This window comes from Argiope bruennichi, chromosome X2, assembly GCF_947563725.1.
Source record: "Argiope bruennichi chromosome X2, qqArgBrue1.1, whole genome shotgun sequence".
In the NCBI taxonomy this organism is placed as follows: domain Eukaryota; kingdom Metazoa; phylum Arthropoda; class Arachnida; order Araneae; family Araneidae; genus Argiope; species Argiope bruennichi.
This window is the reverse complement of record NC_079163.1, coordinates 57,190,333-57,216,560: the sequence shown is the minus strand read 5'-3', so window position 1 is coordinate 57,216,560 and position 26,228 is coordinate 57,190,333. Positions and strand designations below refer to the sequence as shown.

The following is a 26,228-nucleotide window of genomic DNA, read 5'->3' as shown; positions in this document are numbered from 1 at the left end:
ATTTTGTGTTGTAAGTTAATTCAAACTGTGTTTCCAAATTGTGATTTAGCAACAGAAAGAAATTAGTCATCTTCTGGTAGAAAAAGAAAAAAAAAAAACTTCTAAAAATTTTTTTAACTACCAACACAAACGTTTTATATTATTTCATTTGTTTATTGGACACAAATTGGTTTTTAAAAAATTTTTAATTCTTAATTAATAAATGATATGTTTGTCAATAAATAGCTTTTTAAAAAATATTGATAAAATAATCAATAAATTTCTTTTTTACACTTTTTTTCTGTATATATACCGGATAATTACAGAGTAAGTATCTCTATTTAGAGCTGTCTGTAGCTTGAAGGAATAAACTGAATAAAACCAAAATCGGAACTCTTACTAAACGAGAAGGAGGAAAAGGAATAATAATAATAATAAATAACGGCAACAATTTCCAATAGATGACGGTGCCATTGAACCCTCTGTAACATCAGCAAAATAAAGAAGCCGTCATTTCTGCCAGTAACGTGGTACGAAATTCCTCTTAGTTTGCCAGATCGCAATTTGACTTTAAAACTATTCTATGTTAACAGCTGAAGCATTGCAGCTGCTTTATTTGAATTTAGACGTATGAAAGAAATGCGGCGAGGAAAAGATCCTTTGACAGAGTGTACATCGAGAAGAATAATAAAAAAAAATCGAGAAGACTAGATCGCTTACTGTAAAATATGGAAGGTGAAGGATGCCAATACCTCTTCCCATACAAGAAGAAATTACCATCGCAACTGTGGAGTCATCAGGGACTGTGGAAGCAGGTCCCAGTGCATGTGAAGTTGTTCGAGTGTTGGATATTTCATATGCTACTGTTGAAAACTTTCTGAGAAAGGTAATCCAATTTTATCCGTATAAGTCGTCTTGAACAATTGTTGCAGCAGAGATTGGATTTTCCTCTAACACGTTTTGCACGAATAAATATGGATGATGATTTCCCATGGAAGATTTTTTGATGAGATGAAGCCCCTTTTATTTGAATGGGACAAACAATACGCAGAACTGTAGAATATGGGCTTCGGAGCAACCAAATAATTTTGAATAAAAGACTCCCCCGCCCTCGTCAATTTCCGAAACTCACGATGTGGAGTGACTTTACGGAAAGCGTCATTCTTCGCCTTTATATTTTTAGAAGTTACAGCCATCAGGACCTGTAACATGTTCGTTTACTGCACAACGATACCTGCACATGTTGCACACATTCATAATTCCTCAATTGCAGCAATGACAGTGTCTTACTGAAATGTTTTTTATGCATAATGGAACTTCACCCCATACTAGGTGAGTAGTGCAACAGTTCTTACAATAACATTTCGCAGATTATTAATAAATATATCCTTTCGTATGGTGTGACCTCCTCCTTCCCTGATCTGATTCCGTGTAATTTTTGGCTTTGGGGGTATGTAAAATCTATTGTGCCCCATGGAGATGCCGCAAACCTCAGTGACCTAAAAGATCGCATAACACGATATGTGCGAAAAATCACTCCTTAAGCATAAAATTCCGTAGCTGAGTACGTCCCGCACCGCCTGGATTATGTCCATTAGATCCATGGTCGTGTGGAACCTGAACTTGAACTGCACCGTCATACGCAAGCATAATCACATTATCTGTAATATTTTTCAATAAATTAGGTATGCCATTCGGTTTTGCATTTTTATTCTTTGTTCATGTATTACTCATTATGCGTTCAAAAGTGCCAGTTGTCGACGATTTTTGCAACTAATGTTTTTCATTATTCCATTCTATTTCCCTCTTCTCGATTAGTAAATATACCGATTTTTGTTTCATTGAGATTATTTCTTCAAGCTACAGACAGATCCAAATAGGGATACTTATATTTATTGCATATATTGTATTTATAGTACTTATATTTATTATATATACTGTATTTATTGTATTGAGAAACGCGGAATTTATATATTCGAAATTTGAAGTTGTGAATTTAATTCTTTTAAATTTTATAATAGAGAGGCGATGAAAAAATACCTTAGAGAACGTGGTGATATGGTAATAGTTATCCTGCATGCAAAGGTTGCTCAAAAATCTTATGGCAATGAGAAAAGGTAATTATATATGTGTGTGTGTGTTTAAAATAAAATTTGTTCTGTATTTTATGAATATTCTGTCCATTATTCTTTTACAATATTATCTTTAAAAGCTTTTTGTTCATATATAAATTAATTAGGATTCAAAAATTCTTCCAGATTTTTTTGTCCTCCACCATGCATATATTTGTTAGGAGATGGTTGGAGAAGAAAACAAGATCAGATGGTTCGAGATGGTGAAAATGAACAAAGTACTCATCTTTGTGCTTTTATTGGCATTGGAAATTCAGAGCAAGATATGCAACAACTTGATTTTAATGGGAAGGTACAGTGCATTCTAGTCTGTTTTTTAATTCTATTATTTTGGGACGAGAGTCGAAATATTTTAGTTTTTAAACTATAATTGAGAAATTTTTATGTTAGCATGTTATAAAGTGTTTTCTATTTAATGTCACTATGTTCATTGAAATGAAGCTCATAAAGATCTTGTAATATATTTTCAATTTCTGCTTTCCTTGACAGCTTTTTGAATCCAACTTTTTTTTTATCTTTTAATTCAGAATTATTGTGCGGCAAAGACTCTTTTCATCAGTGATTCAGATAAAAGAAAACATTTCATGTTATCTGTAAAAATGTTTTATGGGAATGGTGAAGATTTAGGTACATTCCAAAGTAAAAGAATCAAAGTGATATCCAAACCATCTAAGAAAAAGCAGTCTCTTAAAAATGCTGATCGTGAGTATAAATTTTTTCCATTTTGATATTTGTTAAAAAAAAAAAAATGTAAACAAATATGCCAGAGTTTGTGCATAATTTCCGCTATGAGTATCAGGATAATTTGTGCGTGATTCTAGAAAATAAAATGCAACAATGCTTGGGAATACGATTTACTTAAAATATTGACTCAATCATCATCATCTACAAAAAAAAAAAAAAGCTTAATTCAGATAATAACATTTCTATTTACTGTCCCTTTTAAATCATGCCCTTTTTTATTGTAATTACTTCACTATCGGTGATTTGGAAGCAAGTATTTTAGAATTATGTTAATTCTTCGTTTTTTTTTATGTTTATTAAATTTTGTGCTTTAAAGGCATTTTTAATATTGCTGTTATATTATTTTACGAGCTTACAATATGGTGAATGAATAAAAAAAAAGATTTTGTTTCTTTTCAAAAGTCTGTGGCTCTCCATTATACTTTTTACCAAAATTCAGCTTGGATTTACGCGTCATTTTTTTATAGTCTGTATTGCATCAGGAACAAAAGTAGCTCTCTTCAACCGCTTGCGTTCTCAGACTGTCAGTACTAGGTATTTGCACGTTGAAAATGGGAACTTCCATGCAAGCTCTACTCAATGGGGTGCTTTTACAATACATTTATGTAAGTATCCTTTTGATAAGTGGCAAAATGAATTTTTCCACTTATCAAATCTTTTTTGTATATTTATTATGCTATTTATATTTTACACTAAATGTCTGTATATTAATTTTGCTGCTCATTATTTTTACTCAATGTCTATATTTATTTTGTTATTCACATTTTATTCTTCAAATCTCGCATTCCATCTTGTAATAGTAGTATAGGTTTATAGATACATTTTTTTTTTTTTTAATATTTAAAAGCCACCAAATTGCAGAATATAAGCAAGAATATTTTTATGTATAAAAAGAATATGCAATATGTTTGTGTTTTATTACTAGAAACCATATAATGACTTAGTCTAACGTGCGATTTAAATGAAAAGTGTTCAATATCGTAGCTCAATAGCTAATTCCTAAAACATCAGAGGTAGGAATAGGCTTCAAATTGAAACGATGCTCTTAATGGCAGAAATAAGTATGTTTTGTTGTGATAATAATGTAATAATTAAAACCAAAAATGTATAGCTATAATAATTACAGAAATGAACATATTTCTGAAGAACTTATGTCTTAAATTTTTATATATAGTCTGTGATTATAGTATTTTTATTTAAACATTACAGATACATTAACATTTTAAATAAAATTTCGAATTTTAGGAGACTAAAGTTGCCTAAAGCAGGCCTAGTTGTGAAGCTTTGAATTTCATTATTTTTGCCGAATCATAGGCCTCCTGTAATAAATACTGTATTTTATGTAAATTTGTTAAATGAAGCTGTTACTTCAACGACGAGACTGGAATTAAATATCTTTAGATGTGCAATATACTAAGAACTTGTAACATTTGCATCATAGAAATTTTATAAGGTGTAGCTGAAGGTCTAAGTTCACATTATATTGAGAAAAAGAAGAAATCTTGCAGACAATCATGTAACAGTAACGTCATATCAATGATTTCATTTTCAAATTTCATCAATTGGTGATATCTTTCCCACTTTTGGGTCTTTTTGAAAAGACTCAAATTCATTAGAGAGGTGATTTAAAAGGTATAATCGTTTTGGTTCCCTCACATATTTTTCTGATAAAATGTATTTCTGAAGTATCACTTTATCTATTGGTAAATATTCGATAAAATCAGGGATTTCTCCCGCACAAACTTTTCATTTGACTGTGTCTCTAAAAGAGAGATGCATTGCACTGGGCATGAAATTGTTCCATGAGATGGTTTTGACCTTCACATGATGAATTTGTTATAAGGACTAGGAGTCAATTCGAGAGTTACAATTAAAGATTTCTCTAACAGCCTTTTTATTTTCATCTGTTGAAATTGCTACTCACCTAACAAAATTATTACTCCTACCTTAATCTCTCTTGATTTTATTGGGCTTTTGGATCCACTGGTCAGTCTATTGTATTTTTGTGAGAATGTAACAAATCATCGAAAAGTTTTTCATTATATCTTATTGTCTTTTGTAAGCGTTAACTACCTGTTTTATCAATATCTAGCATTTCAAGGCGTCGTTTTTCAATTAAACACGTTGAAGTCGGAGGATTCAATTCTTGGGATTCTGAAAGATTTTAATTATTGATTCTCTATTACAAATAGTCAATTCAAGATGCCTAATTTTAATATTCGGTTCGGCTTTTCCTCCTACTCTTCCCAGCAAACTTAGGTTGATAAAACACAAAATCCATGCATGTGCGCTGGCCTCCAAAAAATTAAGGTATGCTATGCTTTTCTAAGCTCACTATTGAAAAAAATGGCAGAAACATTAAAATTCACAGCTAACATGCATGATAATAATGAACTTTAAGAAAACTTGTGCAAATACTATAGGTATCACTTTTATATTATAGAAGTAAATACATATGTAGGAGTGGGAGAAAATTTTCAGAAATCTAACCTTCGTGATTTCGTGTGGAAATTTTGGGCGTGATTATTGATGTTCTATTGTCATTGGCTGTTTCGGTAGCAATATTAAATAAGTAGCAATGTCTACGTGAAGTCGTTTGCCTGATTCATTAAGGTGGTGGATGGTCGGATAAATAGAAGTGGGGTTACATAAGCCGATGCTGCTAGACGTCACAATATGTCTCGTAGTGTAGTAAAATAACTACGGGATCAGTTTCAATCCGAGGATTCAGTGTCTAAAAGACACTTTTCGAACCGATCACACCTGCAGGAAACTGTTATTCAGTTCTTTCATCTCGAAGGAGGAGAAACACCACTGTACTTCTATTCAAGGTAGGCCATTTTGTGACGAGACAAAAATCTCTGCTATTACAGTGCGAATACGCCTCCACAATAGAGGTCTTTATGCACGTCGACCAGTTGTTTGTCTCCACTTGAAGCTAGGACATAGAGCTGCCCGTTTGCATTGGGCAAGAGAACACATCTGGATGAGCTTCTATACTCTTCACAGATGAATTCGGGTTCTCACGGAAGAGTGATTCAGATCGTCAAATGATTTGGAAGGAACAACGCACCAGATAGAACCAATCCAACTTTGTTGAAAGCCACAGTTACAAAGATGATAGAAGAATGGTTTGGACAAGTACCTCTCTTGGTGGTCACACTGATTTGCATGTGTTCCAGGAAGAACTTTGAATGGTATGAGATATTGAAACAAAATCCATGGTTCATATGTCCGCCCATATGCCGCTGTTATTGGTTATGATTTTCTTCTGATGGACGACGATGCGCGACCGCATCAAGCTCAGCTTATTGAGGATTATCTTAAGGGTCACAGTATGGAGCGAATGGAAGGCAGCTCCATCCCCAGACTGAATCCAATACCGCGTCTTTGGACTTTGAGACAGATTGCTGGCTTCAGTCCCCCTCCGAGATCGTTAGATGAGCAGAAAGGAGTATCCGTGTTTGGTTTTCCCTTCTCATTTCGGTGTCCGACAATTTAATTCTCAGCAGGGAAAGTCAATGCCGTCACTGCGTTACAGGTAGGGGTGTACATATTCCTTACTAAAACCCAAATTTTTTTAAATTTTCTGTAAGATTTTTCCACATAAAACTGATGTAATGGATTCTCTGCCAATAATGCATGTTTGTGTTGAACCTAAGAAAATTTATGTTTGTATGCATAAAGAACTGTTTAGTGCACATTTCCTCCAAAATTTTTCCCCCTGTTTTCATTCATTCTCAAATTAAACACAAAAGATCGTTGTACTTTAACTTTTGGAGGCCAGTGTACATTACTCAGCATATATTATTCTTGCACTTTTATTTCATATTTAGGGGGCCAGACCTCTGTTAAATTCATACTTTTTTTTCCCTTTAATATCTACTTCATTAGGTTTGTTATTTATTTCACTAAAAATCCAGAATGCAAGATTTCTTTCAAACAAATTGAAACTTCCCACCATTTCGAATTACCATTTATTGGAGAGTTCATAAACTAGATAAAAGATAAGCTATATTCATATTTCTTCAATAGCACCCAGTTAATTTTCGGTCGTTTTCAATGGAGAACAAAAACAGACCATTCTTCATGCTTTTTCACCTTCCACTGAAATCACACCAGAATATGACTTTAATAACTGATGTATCGAGCGTCTTAAAAGTGGTATTAATAAATCTTACTCCAATACAAAAAGCTATCAGTTCTAATCTTGGGATGCTCAAAGCTAAAATAACAACTATGTTGTCAGTACAAATAAGTTTCACTTTTATTTCACCTTCAACTTTGCATCTAACAAAGATACAAGCAACAAAGGTTAAGCGGATGCAGCATGTTTTTGAAGATGCATACATATCTGCAATTCAAATGTTTCATTGCAGCTGATAAAATGGATAAGTCGTTCAGTAAATACATTTCATTTAGTTATTTGGAAAACGTATTTGCAGAAGGCGATTCCTCCTCCCAAGGAAATTGGAATTTCCACAGATCTAGTATTATTGGTTTTGGAAACAATGTATGGGAGTTAACATAACAAGAGGATCATAGAGTTTTTGTGTAGTTGACAAAAATAAATACCTTGTTTTCGCATGATGTTTCGACTTCTATGAGACATAAAAGGATGTGTGCATGTCGACTTTTGTGACATTCAAAAAGGCAATTTACGAATGCAAATTTGATTTTTTTTTTTTTTCCGAAATTAACCAAAAACTTAATAGAATTTCCCTGCCTTTGTTGTTATTTTATTTATGCAGTTTTTTTTTTAAGGTTTCTGTTTATTTTCTTGTGGGAACTCTTAAGTAATTGTTTTAATAATTTGTATGCACATTTATATATTGGTACAAATACTCCTTTTTATTATTTAGTGGATGATAATGAATCAGAATCTGAGGAATTTACTGTAAGAGATGGATACATTCATTATGGTTCCACTGTCAAACTTGTTTGTTCTGTGACTGGGATGGCTCTCCCAAGACTTGTAAGTGGTTACATTTTTAAAATGTCAGTTTTTAATCTTATTCTCTTGAATTATATATGACTAGAACTCATCTGTCGTTATTATAATTTATTTTGTTTAATTATAGTAGTTATTGAAGAAATTTGATACATGTGTATGTGAGAAGTATTTAATTTAAAATTTAAATAATTATTCAGTTGCATCAATCCCATATATAAATGCAAAGTAAATCGAACATTTTTGCAGTATGATTATTTAAAGAACATAGGAGTTGCTTCAATGTAGCTATTATTAACTGCTCGTATGTTCTTTTTTATTCCCTTAGTGAAGTCTTCGAAGGAATGAAACCGTTTGAACACTTCCCGATAAAGAAACAAATTAAATACAGATATTGTATATACTATAGATTATTATTGTATGAATGGTGACTTAAAAGTCCTTAAAAAACATTAAAGGTAATTCATATATTGGTACATAAACTGGTACTGGCAATGTATTGATTTTTACATGATGCCTGTGGTCGCCAATACAACATACAGCTACTTTAAAGCCTTCTGTATCAGTGCAACATTGAAAAATAAAGGTTGTGATGCAAGTGATAATAAAGATTTACAAGAATGGATGTACAAATCATTCCTTTTCCATTACAATTAGATTACTTTATTGACATTATGGCAGGCTCATGCAGTAACAAAATAAAAATTATGCATTTATTGCATTTACATGCTTAAAGCAAATATTAATATACCTTGTCTGTGCATGGATTCGTGGAAACTTTCAAAGATGCCAGACACTCAAGGATTTATGCAATTGTTGAAATGATTATTGCATGAAGGTCTTTGATCATTGTAAGGATTTGAAAAACCAGATATTTCTTGTAAGCAAAAAAAAATTGATGCAAGAGAGAAAGTTTTGAAGGCCAAATGATGGGATCACACTAGATATATTCTAAAGCTAGTTAACTTAACATTACAGTGAAGCTAAAAAGTGCATGAATAGAATAGAAATTTAAAAAAAAAAGGATAATTATAAGAATTTTTTTGAGTAATTGTAAGAATAATTATATATAACTATAAGAATTATAATACATAAATATAATTATAAGATTAATTATACCATTGGATCTCTTTAAGACGTAACCGATTTAATAATTAAAGATTTATATTAGAACCTATTTACTTAAACACAACAAAGTTAATCTAATTAAATTGGCATAGAAAAAATTTAGCATTTATCAACCAACTGTATTAAATGAAGTAATAAAATCAGTAGGAAGAATTCAAATTGATATCAGAATAGTTGTTTATTTAGTTGTTTAATAGTTGTTTATTCTTCTTCCAAGAATTGAAGCATGAAAGTTTTTGTGCTGCATCCATAAATATCTACATCAAAAACATCATCTTACTTTTACTAAGCTTTTAAAATATTACTAAAGAAATAATTTGTTAAACGTAAATAATACTCTATATAATACTCAATTTCTTTATATTAAAACAATTGAGGAATAGACTATATTTTTTAACTTTTAATAATTAAATAAACAAATTTGTGAAGTAATTGAAATTCAGAAAATTATCAGTAATAGAAATATATTTCGAAAATAATTGATGTATTTTTAACATTTTATCAATTTTCAGTCAACTAGTTTTCAAACAATATTACAAAGATATTTATAATCTTTATAAAGAAATTTATTTTGGCATATTCATCACACACATCAAGTATTAAAATCCTCAAAAGCATTTTATGAAAAAACAATCGTATATAAATAAATAAAAATGAATTTAAACTTAATAAAACATTTTTCAATTTTTTTTTTTTTAAATAGAAATTCTGAGTGACCAAACTGTTCTCTCTCATTATAAGATGAAATTTTTTTGGCATTTGAAATTTAAATATTTAAAATATCCATGACAAGCAGTAGAATTTTCTTTATTCTACATGTTAATTGAGGCTTTACAAATCCTGTATCTAGGATATAAGATCATATTATTTTAAGAATTAAAGGTTTCATTTCATCAAAATGCTTGTATGCATATATACATTTATGAGAAAAAAAAAGGAATTTAAAAAAAGTATTATTTATTTATTTAAATTCACTTCTTTGCTTTTTAAAAGCGGTATTTTCTGTCCAGAAATAAAAATTAGGGCAGCCTTTTTAGGTCTGAATATAGGACTGTTTAGGACAGTAGGAACCCAAAATATGTTATACAATAACAGGATTGATTGAAGAAATTTGCCAATAAAAATTAGGGCAGCCTTTTTAGGTCTGAATATAGGACTGTTTAGGACAGTAGGAACCCAAAATATGTTATACAATAACAGGATTGATTGAAGAAATTTGCCATGTGAATAGGCAACAGTGATGATGCAATAGTTTGTCATTTATATCATTACAATTTCTTTTTATATCAGAAGTGTTTGTTGCCATTTATCATTTTAAAAAAATACTCCAGTGAAAAAAGTTCTTTTAGTAAATAGCTATAAAATATTTTCTATTTTTTTGCTAATAGTACAAGTAAACTTAAGAAATATGCAATGAACTTATTTATTGAATGCCTTCCTGTTCCTTGTCATTTTAAGGTGCATGTAGGTGAACTTTGAAAAAGGAATTACAGTTGAAGATAATAAGACCTCTATTGTGATTACTCCAGAAGTCATTTCTATAGACTGACTTCCCTTTCTAAGAAATTTGATTCCAGAACCTGGCTGTCACCGGTGTTAAGTCGAAACTTAAAAATTCATTAAATTATTCAGCTTGATTTCAGAGGGTTAAAATATTTATACTGTGCCTCAGTTTTGCATATCATTTAAAGTTATTTACGCATTGTTTTATTATAGCACTTGGTATGAGTGTCAGGTATTCTCTATTTTTTTACTTTATTATTTGACACTGTTTGCTGAAAATGCTACAATCCCTTTTACAGTTCACATTAAATTCCCTACTGAGTGATTAATGCGTTTATTGCTGTGATCCACGGGGTTTTTTTTTTTTTTTGCAATATTATTAATGACTTATAGTTTAGTTCCATTTTTGAATTACTGTTTTGTGCATTCGTACTTTGTTTTAATTTTCTTGCTACATTTTTACTTAAATTTTCTTCTTTGTTATATATAATATATATTTGTGTAATGCATTTCAGATTATCCGAAAAGTGGACAAACAAACTGCATTATTAGATGCAGATGATCCTGTGTCTCAGTTGCATAAATGTGCTTTTTATATGAAAGATACAGAGAGAATGTATCTCTGCTTATCGCAAGAACGAATAATCCAATTTCAGGTAAAATTTACTGATATTGTTGTTGTTTGAATATTATTTGTAGCAAAGTATAACTGTTTTAAATTTTTAATTGTAAATGACTATTCTTGCCTTCTTGTTGCTTTCTGAGAATTTTCATTTAAATATCTAGCACTTATTGTCGAAATAAAAATATCCATCAGCTTAAAATGCAATAATTTAATTTTAGATATACATATATTAATTTTGTCATTATATTTAATTTTTTTTTTCTTTTTCTTTTTTTTTTCTTTTTTTTTTTTTTTTGCATTTTAACCAACGAGTTTGTTTAAACCCTTCGTTCGGCGCAGTTTGGCCATTCCTGGCTCTTACTCCACTAAATCGCAACCAACCGTGCTTTCTGTCTTACAATGCTGAATATGTCTCTTCCTGGTCATGATTTTAATAAAAATTCCTAAAAGTTGAAATTTTTAATAATATTGAAGGTGGAGCTATTATTTAAGAACTTCATGCCTGATCTTTTACCAGAAAATTAGTATAATAAATATTCGTTTTACAGGCCACCCCTTGCCCTAAAGAGCCAAATAAAGAAATGATAAATGATGGTGCTTCCTGGACTATCATAAGTACTGATAAAGCAGAGTATACCTTCTATGAAGGCATGGGTCCAGTGAGAACTCCAGTAACTCCAGTACCTGTTGTTCACAGTCTGAATGTAAGTAGGAAACTGTTTATTTTTTCTGTATCTGTTAAATGATTATTGTGCTGGTTGGAAAAGTTGTATTGAATTTTTCCTTTAAATTTTGTGCTAAGATAAATATCTACTTTCAAATTTTTTTTTTTTTTTTTTTTTTTAGTATTATAAAATAAAATATGCAAAAAATATGGCTTCTCTCTTATATATTTATTTAAAAAAAACTCTTTTATAATGAGTTTATATTTGTACTATATGTTTAAATATACTGAATAGTGATTGAAAGTACTATGATAATTTTTATTTTCTTCTTTTTACGTCATGCATTACATTGTTCAACCCATTTTATCTCAATTCTAATTGGCTTTCATTATTGTCTGTAAATAATTAGTGTACAGGGGTAATTTTAATAATGTTTAACTCAAAACTTAAAAGGAAGCAAGTAGTGGTTTACTAAAAATTGTTCATTAAACTGTATTTTTTAAATGCAGATGTCAAACATTTTATTTTAAAAATATAATGTGGAAATTTATGTAATTTTTTATACCTCAACTTTAAAAAAATTATATCTGTACTATATGTTCAAATATACAGAATAGTGATTGAAAATACTTTGATAACTTTTTTTTTACATCGTGCATTGCAATATTTCAATTCATATGCATCTTTCTATGTGATTAAAAGTTTCTAGGTTTCTTTCTGAGTGACTTGTTTTAAAAGGAAATTTGAATTAACATTTTGGTGTTTTTAATGCAGCCTAAAATTGTTAAGTTTTGTTCTGGACTTTGTTTCAAATAATATACTGAATATGTTTTCTTTCTTCTTTTTAATTAATGTTTTTAAACTTTCAATTATTATTTTTTTTCTATACCAGAAAAATGTGAACCATTCTTACTTAAAATCATATGGTTAATAAAACATTAACAGCATTTGAAATTAATAGCATCTTCATCCTGCTACAAGCCCCTTCAATTTTACAAAAATGTTTGATACTTTAAATAATGCCTTAGGAACTGGCAGTTTCTACTAATTTTTAATAAAAATTTAACAATATAGAGGCATTTTATATTGCCTTTTAAATTTTACTTTATTAAAATTTTACTTTTTTTTTTTTTTGCCCTTTTGATTGCTATTTACCTAACAATAATTTAATAAAGGAGTTTATGTGAAAATTTAGATAAAGTAATTCTTTGTATAATTATACCATTTTTAAGTTACTTATTAATGTATTTCACTTTACACCAGCTAAATAGAGATGGTGATTTTGCTATGCATTTAAGTATTTTATTAATGTATTTCACTTTATACCAGCTAAATGGAGGTGGTGATGTTGCCATGTTGGAGTTATCTGGAGAGAGTTTTACTCCTAATCTTAGAGTATGGTTTGGAGAAGTAGAAGCTGAAACAATGTACAGGTAAATGAAGTTTTTATAGTTGGCACATTATTCATGCGTATCCGAAAGTATTGTATCAATATTTATTTCGAAGTGAAAATTATAAACATTTTTTAATTCACATATAAATGTTCGTAGATGCCAAGAAAGCATTTTGTGTGTAGTTCCAGATATATCTGCGTTTCGAGAAGGATGGCAATTTGTGCGACAGCCTACTCAGGTATGATATTTTTTCTAAAATGTATCAGTATTGATTTAGTTTTCTCTCTCGCTCTTATCTTAAACTGCATCATACACATTATTTGAAAGAGAATTTTATCCTAAAAAGAGGGAAGATATCATCTTTATAAATTTAAGTTTCTGGAAGAAAGAAAAAAAAATTAAGATTCATAAATGGTCCTACATTTTTTTTATTCCTTCTTAAAATTCTCCAATATTCGATATTAAAAAACAAAACTAAAATTAAATATTTCATTCATTTTTACCTAAGATTTCTTAAGTATCAATAAATAAATATTTTTTTTATAAAAAACATAATACTATTTACTTGATTAAGGAATAATATTTGAAAAAGTTCCAGCCAACTTTAAGTATAGATAAGGCAAACCAAACAATTCAGTTTTATATCAGAACATAAACATGGAACTATCACATTTGCTTATTATTGATGTGAGAATAATAAAAATATGAATATTAACCAAATAGATATTCTAGCAATTCTTGTCTGTATGTTTATACTTTCATGTTTTTGTATATAACTAATGGATTCTCAAGGGAATATAATATTAATGAGTATTTACAACACTTGGTGAAAAATTGCGTCATCATACATGAGAACATAGGCTGGATAGTGTAGGCTTATGATACTTCATTGTAAAAACACAACAAGCTAAGTCCATTCATTGCATATTATCTCCTATATGTATCTGAATACTTGTTGTTTGAAAGGAAATACTTCTCATGTGAAATTTCCACTTGTTTGCTATACACTGAAATTACATGACTAGCTTAGGATTTCAAGCTATTATGTCCAACAAATCTTCAATTTTACAGCAATAATTTCTTCTGTAGTTGATGTGTGATGCTCATTTCGTCACCATTTTGGTATTTTATTCTGGAAATTTTAATTTTATTTGTTCTTCTATGCAATCATGCAACTAGTTTGTGATGGGATGTATGCATGTTTGGAAACTTTACAGAATACTTTCTGTTTAATGAATAAAGCATACAAACCTTGCTTCATATATTAAATAGAATATATGCCCATATGTTAAATACAAATAGGTCACTTCTGTATGGATGTATAAATCCATCTTATTTTCAAAATTTTGTTGACTGGAATAATGATGGTCAGATTCTTTTTAAGTCTAGCATGCACACATGATATTTTTCTTTCTGTTTCATTCTGAAATTGATTTGTTCTATTGTGAATGACCTTCCCTTCAAGTTCATCACAATTTTTATGAATCACGTATAAAATAATAGCAATTTTTAAATGTACTCCTTTCAATTAGCTAATTTCTAATGTCTTATACATTAAGAATATTTCTACTCTTCTTATTTTAATGTCATGGAATTTAAAAAAAGTGTTTTCTAATTTTAAAATGTGGCAAATGTTAAGCATTTATTTATATTTTAAAAATATTAATGTGCTATATTCAACTCAAATACAGGTTTTTCAATAGTTATTTTTTTAATCGTGCTGTTAATTAGGAAGATGAATAATTGCTTGATTTGAAGAATAATGAGTAATTCTGAGGGTGTATTATCAGTAATTGTTGAAAAATCAAGTCTAGTTAACTCTTTTGATGTTATGCGTTTTACATTTGACTTGTTTAAATATTAAACTTGGTGGCGTTATGTTATTAATATGTTTTATATATGTATTATTTCAACGAATCATTTTATTATGTATTAGAACTGCAATTTTGAATTTTTGAAGTGACCTCATTCCTAGTTTTAATCCTATAGTTTCCTTCAAAATGGATAAAAAATAATTCTAAAAATAATTGATGGAAATCCAGTTTCTTGTTAAAGTAATTAGATTTATTTCTTGTCTATTGTATTTGATTATATCTTCAATATTTTACGAGGATTTAAGTTCACTTTAAAGATTATTCAGGGTTGCCACGCCACCGGGAAAGCACGAAATTTAAAAATCGTTTAAGAAAACCCAAAAAAATACAGAGAAATTTGAAATTTTTGAAAATGTTCATAAAAATAGGAAATTTCAGGTTTCTTATTTTTATTTTGTCATTTTAAAATGCCTATTTTAAAGATTAGAAGAATAAAAGATCGAACTCATAGCTTCTAAAAATGATACAATAACATTCGCGATTGTGTAATGCGTAAAATTGCCCCTTTTTTTCTATATAAATAATTCCAGTTTCGTTTTGCGAGACAGCTGTTCTTTTCCATACGATTCCCAAATTGCAGTTAATGAGCATGCGCGAGACTTCTCTAATTGGGTGAACGAATAAAATACATTCCTCCGGTGGGAACATTCAATCTGTGGAGACAGCGCTGTGGTGTTTAGTCTACCATACTTGAATTTATTTAATGGTTTGTTGATTATTTGAGAAACTGTGAGCTTAATCAGAGTAGATTAGAAATTTTTTTAAACAATAAGTTGCTCAAAATCCTTATTTAATATGAATTGGTTGGGTAAAACAAATCAATCCTGAATTTGCTGAATGGGTTAGAGAAGCTCCGCAAAATCCATTTATCGCGTATTACTCGCTTTGTAAGAAAATAATAAGCCTAAGTAATATGGGGAAAATTGCACTTACTAGTCAGACCAAAAGAGGAAAGCATACAAGACTGCGCGCCAGTTCAAAAGAGTCATCACTGTTGTTGGACTTATTATCTGAAAGGAATACAGGAAAAGATGACACATCAAATCCGAAAACGTTAAATTTAATGTCAGAAAATGAACCGATTTTGAGTTCAAGAATAATAATTTAAAGTTGAATTTTTATGGGCATTAAACTTGTTGCGTCACATTCGTCCTTTAATGCATTCAATGATATATCAAATATTGTCATATATGTTCACTGAAAGTGAAGTAGCTAAAAAATGTACGTTAGGCCGTATAAAAATGTCGTACCTTATTTGTTATTTGTTCATTAGCTCCATGAAATTGTTGGAAATTGCTGCAGAAATGTATGCTCAAATATTTGAAGTGGCAAAAATGAATAAATAAAAAAAGTAATCTTGCTTTGTATTGTTTTTGTTAAGGGATGTTAAATGAGTTTTATCATGATCACAAAAATATTTTGTGTTTTATTTCGCTCGAATTCTTAATTTTCTGTGATTTACAGTGAAAGAGCATGAGAGGTAATATACACTCCCTCCCTTAATAAAAATTTTTTTATCTTGCTAAATTCTAGATAATAAATAAAGAGATTTTTTTTTCTTCTGTATATAAATATAAACCTTCTTTTAATATGCTTTTTTTTAATATTGTTAAATTGTTGCTTCCTTTTCTTGCTTTTCCCACTCCTTAAAATCATATTCCATTGTAACTAGCACAAAAGTTCTATTCTCGCATTTCTTCTTATCGTGAATATATGTACAGGGAAAACACAAGGGATTTTTTTCCAGATTTAAGTGGCAACCCTGTTATTGGATCAACCAAATTAACACCCATGACTATATTAGCAATACTACCAGAATTTTTTAAAGTATAATAGGAGTTGATATTGTTGCGTTTGAATGATTTTTGCAAAATTCTTACAGAATTTTTTTTTTTTTTTTCGGGAGCATTTAAAAATGATGTAAAAGATATCAAAGAATAGGGTCATTGAATATACTTTCATATTTCTCAATCAAATCCTCAAATGGGAAAAGGTAAGTAAATTTGTAACAGAAAACATAGAGTGCATACTAAATTATATGGCAGAGATGTTAAAGCAGTCAAAGAGACCGAAATAAGAAAGGAGAGTCTCTGATGAAATGAGAGCACAAATGGCGTATTGAAGAAGTGTGATGTTAAGATCAATAGGGGTAATGTGGTTCAGTGATGTAATTGTTATTCCCAATGCAGATCTGAAGCAATTCGCATTGCGGTATAAATACGGAGCTTTGCTTTCGTGCATTTTATCTACGAGTCCGTGGGCAGAAACAAAACAGCTATTTGAAGGATGTAGAGGAAAGATTTACAAATTGACGTTTGCCAAATCACCGAACAATTCACTATATGTAACCAAATTATTCTGGGTTTGTAGACATGATATGCATGGCTTGTTTTCAGAAAATTTAACCAATTCCTTAAGCTTCACAATAAGTCACTTTAAATCCAAAGTAATTCGGATAAAAAAGAATGCCACACCGCGTTTTTCTTTCTAGTCAACTAAATTTTATTCTACAAAAATAATTTAATTAGAAAAACCGTTGTCACAAAATTTAAGATAAATAAATGAAAGAAAATTATAAAGGTTCTGATGCGTCCACTCACTTACTTTTGTATGTTGCCAATAGGAACGTTAAAAATACTTCAAATTAAACTAACAATTTACAAAAGTAGGATTAAACAGCTGTATTTTATCAAGTATTCATAAATCACCTAGGTACTTCAACAGTTTTACCACTTTTTGTAGTCAAAGGTCCATCAAGATTACCAAAGTTGTCATCTTTGTTGTTAATAATAGTATCCTTCTTGGCTTTACTATCTTTATCCGCTGAAGATCTTATCTACAAAGGATAAATCCGTTTAACAGGACGTATAACTTCACCATTTGAGCCGCACTACTCGAATGTCTTTATCTTTACCTGGATAAACTGAAAGAATTTTAGCCATTGGCCAAAGGAATTTCTTCTTGTATTCGTCTTCAGTTAAGACAGTATCTCCCAACATTACTTCGTAATAATTTACCTTTTTACGTGGTTGCAGTAGAACTCCCAAGTATTCATGACAAAACTGTTTCTTGAATGTTTTCTGAATGTTTTTTGGGCTATATTTAAATTATCCATGAAACCACGAATCTGGGAAATAATATCTGAATTCAGCAATGAATTATTTATTTTAATTTCTGGCAGATACTCTACCAATAAAAGTCAATAACATCAACAATTTAAATGAAATATTAAAGAAGAAATATTTGGAACATTTGACAGGCTTATATTTCCAACAAAAGCTGACACCTCTAATAAATCATTTATTACGACAGATAATGCAATTTCAAGACCAGAACTTAATTCAGTATTTACAAATAAAAAATTTTCTTTATGAATGATATTACAGAAGTTTTTCAAATTTACTATCGAAATGCGCTGCTTCAGTTCTTCAAGATTTTTAAATTGTCTTATCTCGTCATATTTCTTTTTTTCTGTTATGCTTTCCTGGAGAGCTTTTTCTATATATTGCTACCCTAATTTCATCTTTTTTTATTTCTGGATTTTCCCTCTGAAATGTTGAAGACGATATAAGAGGCACAATTTGGCATCTGAGATGGAATTGCTCCAGTGACTAATCTGGGATATTTAAGAGGAGCACTTAATAATTTTCTTGACTTCGAATCAAATAGACTAGTTTCTCTTTCAATATCATTTTTCTAAAATGTAATTCACAGACCTACAGTAAAGGAAATTATTTGTAAATATTGACTTCCTTTCATGTTTATTTTAAATAAAGTAACAAATATGCAACATGAAACAATATATAATCATAAGTACGGATACTTTTTGTTTTGTTTATTCTGAAGTATTTATCGTTATCATATAATAAAATTTAACTATATAAACGTAATTACAGAATGGCTATATAATAGTAAACATAATTATGGCAAATATTATAATTATTATTGACAGTATTACAACAATTTATGAAATAATTTTCTTTAGAATGCATTTGATTAAAATCATGAATAATGGATATTATCGAGTAGTTAAATTGAAAATAAATGATTTTTCATTTTGAAACATTTGGCATTACTTTAAAACAGTTAAATGTGCTTACCGTACTATGCTGCGTCGGATAAAATCCATCACAATGTATGGAACTTAACCATCTCTTTTTTAAGTTCTTCCTCTTTAGGAAAGAGGAAAACACTGACTCTTGGGCCATTCCTATAATTGAAATTACAGTTTGGAACACGGGAGATTAAAAGCATTTCTATTCCTTATCTTTAGTGAACTCCAAATGAATTTTCTTGAAAACAATAAAACACGCTTCCTGCCTCCTCAAACACGAGAATGACCACTGGCTAAAAAATGGCATGGGAAGGGGAGAGTTCATTTCTTATCAGTAAGCTTGATGAAGGTGAAATTCTTCCCTCAGTCCCAAAATTCACACCCACTCGTGTCACCACTCGGTGCGACGTCATGACTTTCTGTGACATAAGTGTTCTGGCCTTGTATCGGTGGTTGTGTTATTACGCCTCTTGATTCCACGATAATCTTTAGTTCGACGTACTTTTAAATGTAAGCATCTTTCTTCTCACTTCTATTTTTGACGAAACAAGCGATTTCTGACACATGCGCAAAAACGCGGAAGGTTTTCAAATCTGAGTTCAAGCACAAAAACTAGTGTGTGGGCTAAAGAGTCATTACGGCTCCCTCTACCTACCTGTATATTTCACTGGATTTTTCAAAATATCCCTGTATAATGAATGCTTGACCAATGAAAATGAATTTAAGAAGGTACTATAGAAAATGAAAATACCAGAAAATGTATTCATTTTGTGTGTATCTATTCAGACAGGTACACAATATTTCTGATTTTTTTATTGATTTTTATTTTATGAGTTCAATTTTCGTTTTAGGTTCCTGTATCATTAGTACGAAGTGATGGAATTATTTATGCTACTGGTTTAACCTTTACTTACACCCCTGAACCTGGTCCCAGGCCCCATTGTCCACAAATAGAAGAAGTACTAAGGCCTGTATTACACAGTCATCTGGGAGATATTGACCATTCTCAAGGCTCTGTTTTAATGCCTTCTCAAAGTTACCATGAACACAATCTATGATTGAATGTATCATATAGAACTTGTACAAATTTTATATACAAAATTATTCTTAAAAATAGTTCATTATTTTCTCAATACTGTATAGGTCATCAAGGCATGGTGTGTATTTTATAATAACAGTAAATTTTATATATTATATATATATTATTAATTCTTGTTGAGTTATGGTAAGCAAAGGGCTTAGTGGTTTTAAGAGTGCCAATTATTTTATTTTTATAAATTATATTTTAAAAAAATATACATACAGAATTCTTTATTGAATTTATAATATGATGGGTCTTTGTAATAGTATCATTTCAACTTTATATTTAGAGATATCCCAGAAAATTAAATTTTATATAAATTGATTAGATTATTTTAAAAAATATGTAGTTTGTTTTTTAATAATAAAGTTATTTCCAGAAACATTCTTTAAGTTTTTATAAAAGATTTTTTGAATCTTATTTTGTTGGATTTGAATCTTATTTTGTTAGTAAAGTAATGTTTATGAGATTTATAGTTTCTTAATTCTTTTATCATTTAATTATTATGTTGTTGTTATTGTTTTTATTTTTGCAATTAACTATTTTTATTGAAAATTCTGAGAAGTGTTCCTTCGGATATTATCAAAAGTTATAATAATAAAAATATGACGCTTCTGCATTTAAGATGTACAGAAACATGATAGTACATTATATTTTGTCACATATATTCATGTTACTCTTATCATATATATTTTTAATATCCACAAATTAAAATTGCATGTGATTGAATTGTTTTTGCTGTTTATATTGTGATATCTTTTAGAGCATCAAAGATGTATCATAGCATATTTTTTATACTTACCACAGCTTTGTAAAGCTGCATGTAATTATGTAGATAAATATCTCTTCTTGACTTTAATGCGTGCAAATGTAGAACAGAAAACAAAACATGCGTATTGCGGATGCGTTGATGAACAAGCTTCTTCTTTAGTAAACACATAGCATCTTTTTTCAGATTCTCTCAATCAGATTTAAAGAAAAAAGATCTTTGAATTTTGTGCAAATTCTCAATTCTGGTATATTTGCAATCAAATTTTGAAGCTAGTCTATCTTTTTATTAAATCTATATTTAATCTTCTTCATTTAAAATTTTGATAATGTCATTCGTTTTAAAATAATAACTTTTAAAAACATTTTTTGCAAAAAATATTGAATTTGTGTGTAATTTTGCTTGGAACAAACGTTATGCTATGTCATTATTCTAGTACTAATTAATTTATTACAGCATTTCTTGTCATTTATGTACAAATGCCACTTATTGAAATAAATAACAATCGTTTTTATCTTTATAATTGTCAGTTTTTTATATTTATTCAGCTACCACAATAAAATCATAGTAATTTCCTGTTATGAAAAAAAAATTCTTTGAGATTTTAAAAAGTTTGTTGATTCAGGTGACTTTACAGTCACATTGATTATGTCTATACTGTTCATTTTATTGCACTTATATTCCCAATGTTCTTTGATGAGACGTAACATATGCATTGGCTTCCAAAATTAAATTAATGCTGCGTTCTTAATGAGTATTTCATAGTATCACACGAGCGTAATTTGATGCCGTTTCAAAGACTTTAAATTATTAACCATTTATTAATTTTTAGTTATAAAACTTTTGCATTTCGCTGTAACTTTTCCTGGTATTAGATGTCTACAGCAGAGCGAGGTGATCGGAGTGATTACTTAACTCCCTAATTTCGATAGGTGTTTTCACATAGTGAAATATTTGGTATTTAATTTGGCAAATAGGCTTGAAAGAAGACGTCTACTGTCCTTTAATTTTTTTTTATTATTATTATTTTTAAAATATAGTCCTAACCCAAAAACTAAATGTGTTGAATAGAATTATCAAACGTTCTACTTTATTTAAATTGAAACAGAACGGCAGTCTATGTGCAGGAAAATATCTTGCTAATATCTGATACATGTTGCCATTGTGGTTGGTTTTAAATATTATTTGCAATTCCATTTAGAAAGATTATTAAATAGTAAGCAAATCTAATTTAAACTGCCGATAACTTCATTTAGATAATGGCTGACGCGTCCGCCGTAGTGTTCGTATTCAGTCACGTTGATATCATGGTACAAATTTGGAAATTACGTAGGAACATTTTAGGATAAGCTAAAAGACGCATTGGTTCTATACGATGAATATGTTGTTTTATTTATCTTTAGAATATCAAAATAAAACATTTAGAAGTTCATAGATTAAAAGGCAATAAAAGATTCTATAGTTATAGAAACGCTACACTTGTGGAAGTTTGTTTAGTTGGGGTTTAATGGCGCAAGAGCCAGGTTTGGCTAAACTGCGCCAATCAAATAATAAAACTAAAATATATTTTTAAAATCTATATGAATATAAGATCCACCAATAAATGATAGGATATCAAAAGTCTAGAAAACTACAAGCTAATTAAAACGAGAAAGAAATAAAACGGGAAAAATATTTTAAACATAAAAAAGTTACAAAATGCAAATGAAAAACAATGTCAAAAGACAAAAGGGTTAGAAAATTATTGAAGCCTTTTCACAAAATGTTTTTTTAAATACCTGTCTTGGACAGGGTATTTAATGTGGGGTAAAATGTTTTTAAATTTACCCATCGAACTGGACCCTCTTTTAACTTTTTCTTAAGGGTACATTTATCAGCAGATGTGGGATTTGTAAAGGGTGGTTGGTTCTTGCTGTTCAACAGTTATGGTGTCTTAAATAGTTCATTCTTAAATAGTTTCATCATAATCTATGCTATCTTCCGCCACAGGTGACCTGCTATCATTGTCAATTTTATCATTAGAAATATCATCCACTGGCACAAGTTCGGAGACGACAGAAACTGATACAGAATTGATTTCATGTAATGTTGGGATTGGTTAGCGTATTTGTAGAAGATTTATCAATCTTCATGTTAGCCGAAATCGGAGTCTTCAAAGGCGAGTTTGCCTAAAGTTTAGATGCTTGCTCTGAATTTGATTGACTGTGGTGTTCTATTGTAAATTTAGATTGCTTTTTTAATTTCTTTTTAACAACTTGAAAATCAAGCGAATTATATGAAGTTGTAGCAACAGCACAAATTGGAACAGGCGTATGTTTAATTTGTGTTGTTGATGTTTTAGACAAATCAGAAATAAATTGTATTTTAGGGCTTGTAAGAAATTTTTCTAAAGCAATAAAATATTGGTATATTTGTAGAGTTTGGTTGCTTAACATTAGTCTGAGCGACAGAAGCAAAGCTAGTGCTTGCAGGTGTTTGGAATTTAACAAGTTTCCAGACTTCGGTATAAGACCTGTTTTTTTATGATTATTATTTTATTTACTTCGGTACTAATTACTTCTTTTTCAAATTGCCTAGCTGAACAATTCTTAGAATATAATGAGTGTGCCTCTTTACAATTCACACATCTTTCTGCAGAGGTACATTAAGTACTGTCTTGGTCAACTTCAGCAGAGCGGGCGCAGGTTAGTGTCCCATAGCAAGAAGTTTTCGAATGCCCGAAACGTTGAGATTTAAAACAAGCGGATTGGGTATATATGGTCTAACAGAGAGACGCATGTAACCCTCTTTAATATACTCTGGTAATAAGGGAGAATCAAAGGTCAAAATTTAATGCATAGTATTTATCAGATAGCCTTCCCTCCGTATGGATATAAGCCATACGTAGCTCACACCCTGTACTTGCAATTCTTTAGAAATTTTTTCTAACGGAACATTTAGTAATTCTCCACAAGACATAACTCTTTTAGAAAAATTCAGTGAAGCATGTGGGGAGACATTAACTGGTATGTTCCCAAAAGGTCTTAATTTCACAATTTGTTGCGATTGTTTTCGAGATTGTACTTCGACCAGCAAATCACCGAATCGAAGCTTTTTAGTACTTTTCACCTCGCCAACATGTTTAGTAATACTTTTTTCTACTAGAAAGGGAGATACAGAATGAAATGTTTCATTCAAAGAGGAAGCTCTTTTAATAATAAAAAAAGGTTGGATAATTTACTTGTGTTGAAGGGATTTGTTGCTCACTTAAATGGAGCAGATTTGAGTTTGACCATATTACATTGTTTATAATTTAGGCCCGACGGCACCACCCACCACGGAATCCAAAGAGAGAAAGCAGATGCCGTCTGTGGATATTCCCAGCCTCGGTCCTTACCATAGTGCTAGGCGGAACCTATACGCTCGGAGTCACAGTGATCACCTAACGAGTAGGCCAGACATTGATGTACCTTGGAGTCGTGAAGCCCCTCGGCCCTGAAGGAGATACGACCCTGATGGCTGCACTTTGTGGAAGATTTGAGGTTTAATCTTTTAGATAATTGGTTGGGAAGAGATTACTGAGACATTATTTTATATTTAATCACATTTGTGGGGGAAAAAAAAGATTTATTGATCTTTTGAGTTGGTTGCTGTTAGTCGAGTTTGAAGTACTATTAAAATGTGATCTGTAATACTGTTCCATATTTCAGCTTTGAGGTTTTTCCCCTCGTTTACGATTTCATTTTTAATTTCTTTTGTTTGGAATTGTTGAATTATGATCTCATTATATATAACTATTTTATAATCAGCTGTCAAATAATTATTTCTTTTGCTGGTATAGAGGTAAATGTACTACTGATATTGTATTAGTATTTTATTCCTGATGAGGAATTATCCTTTTTATTTATTAATTTATTTACTCATTAGCAAAAAGAAAGTATTTTAATCGTCAAAAATTTCAACCTTTGCATTTAGATGAATCCTCACGTTTCAGATCGTGAATTTGTTAAACACGTTTTTGGAATTATATCAGTTTATAAACACTGTCGCATGTTAACATGAAAATTTGGGATCGCAAGGATATAGGCAGAGGAAATTTGGTATGTAGTTTTGTGACCAGCATTACATAGTACTGCATCCAATTTCTGAAAAAGAAAGAAACCCAACATCCATATGGAATTTTCTTCACTGTACTATGAAACATAAAATTCGCCATGTTGGATTAGCTTACTAGAAAGGCGAGCGGAAGTTCTCCCACTGTACACCACTAATATATACTTATGAATCATGAAATATTTTCATCACTATATTGTTGATAACGCTTTAATTTTATTTTTTTAATTTTTATATAATTTTTTTTCAGTTAGAACTTTCTATTGTGAGTATATTTTGTTAAAATAATTTCTTCTGCGCCTGTGGCGATTGATCTGATAATCTTCATCTGCTTTTGCCGTTGACTATTTCTGCAGAACACTCCTACCATATAAAAAACTCAAAAATTTGTATCTATCCTATTTTTCCCCTTCTCTTATAATTGGTTGTCAACCATGTTATGTTTTATACATAACGAATATTATGTTAACCATGTTATCGTTATTACGTTAACCATGTTATGTTAATACATAAAGAATATAGTTATATATATTTTCATTATTTTCAAAAAATTCATTAAGTTAACTTGATATTTTTAGTGAGCTTAACGAGATTGATTAGAAGAAAGATTGATGTGATTATTTATTATTAACATTGCATTGGTAAACATAATAACATAGCATAGTGAATATAGCATTTTTTCAAAAGCACCATGCTGTAATAGTTGTAGAAATATCCACGGCAAGATTATTTTCTTTTTCAAGGTTTTGTTGACGTTTGCATTACTTTATATTAGTAAATAAATTTAAATAATTCATATGATGCAATATAAAAAAAATATATGTAATGTGAAATTTGCTCAATTACTTAATTCTATACTAAATTTAAAAAATGGAAATTTTTATATCGTCAAAAATTCCGAGCTTGAAATTTCGACGAATCTCTACGCTTCAGAACTCCCCGAGTTCGGAAAATACAATTTTGGGATTATGTCTAATTATTTGTCTGTAAACGCAATAACTCAAAAATGCTTTGGGCTAGACTTAAAAAATTTAGCATACGAAATTAAGACCGAATTTTTATCAAATTTCAAACGAAATCCAGTCAGAGGAAATCTGTCTTGATGTTCGAGTACAATTGAACTGAATAACTACAAAACGTAACGAACTAGGCAGATAAAATTGGGGACATAGGTTCGGCATCTGTAATTCTCTTCAAATAAAACTCATTTCTTTCTGGTGAACACCATTTTATTTTC

The 26,228-nt window shown here is 30.0% G+C and overlaps 1 protein-coding gene across 8 annotated transcripts in view; it reads left to right on the top strand.

Moving 5' to 3' along the window:
• The window catches only part of LOC129960263 (recombining binding protein suppressor of hairless-like), a 95,887-nt gene extending 74,521 nt beyond the window's left edge, over positions 1-21,366 (top strand). For all 8 annotated transcript variants that reach the window (XM_056073547.1, XM_056073548.1, XM_056073552.1 and 5 more), the window contains exons 6-15: positions 2,001-2,096; positions 2,238-2,403; positions 2,639-2,813; positions 3,323-3,460; positions 7,718-7,830; positions 10,953-11,093; positions 11,611-11,766; positions 13,057-13,160; positions 13,278-13,359; positions 19,901-21,366. In XM_056073547.1, the coding sequence (XP_055929522.1) occupies positions 2,001-2,096; positions 2,238-2,403; positions 2,639-2,813; positions 3,323-3,460; positions 7,718-7,830; positions 10,953-11,093; positions 11,611-11,766; positions 13,057-13,160; positions 13,278-13,359; positions 19,901-20,107 (1,378 nt within the window). In that variant the 3' untranslated portion in view covers positions 20,108-21,366. The remainder of the gene's footprint in view (positions 1-2,000; positions 2,097-2,237; positions 2,404-2,638; positions 2,814-3,322; positions 3,461-7,717; positions 7,831-10,952; positions 11,094-11,610; positions 11,767-13,056; positions 13,161-13,277; positions 13,360-19,900) is intronic.
• The last annotated feature ends 4,862 nt before the right edge of the window (positions 21,367-26,228 follow it).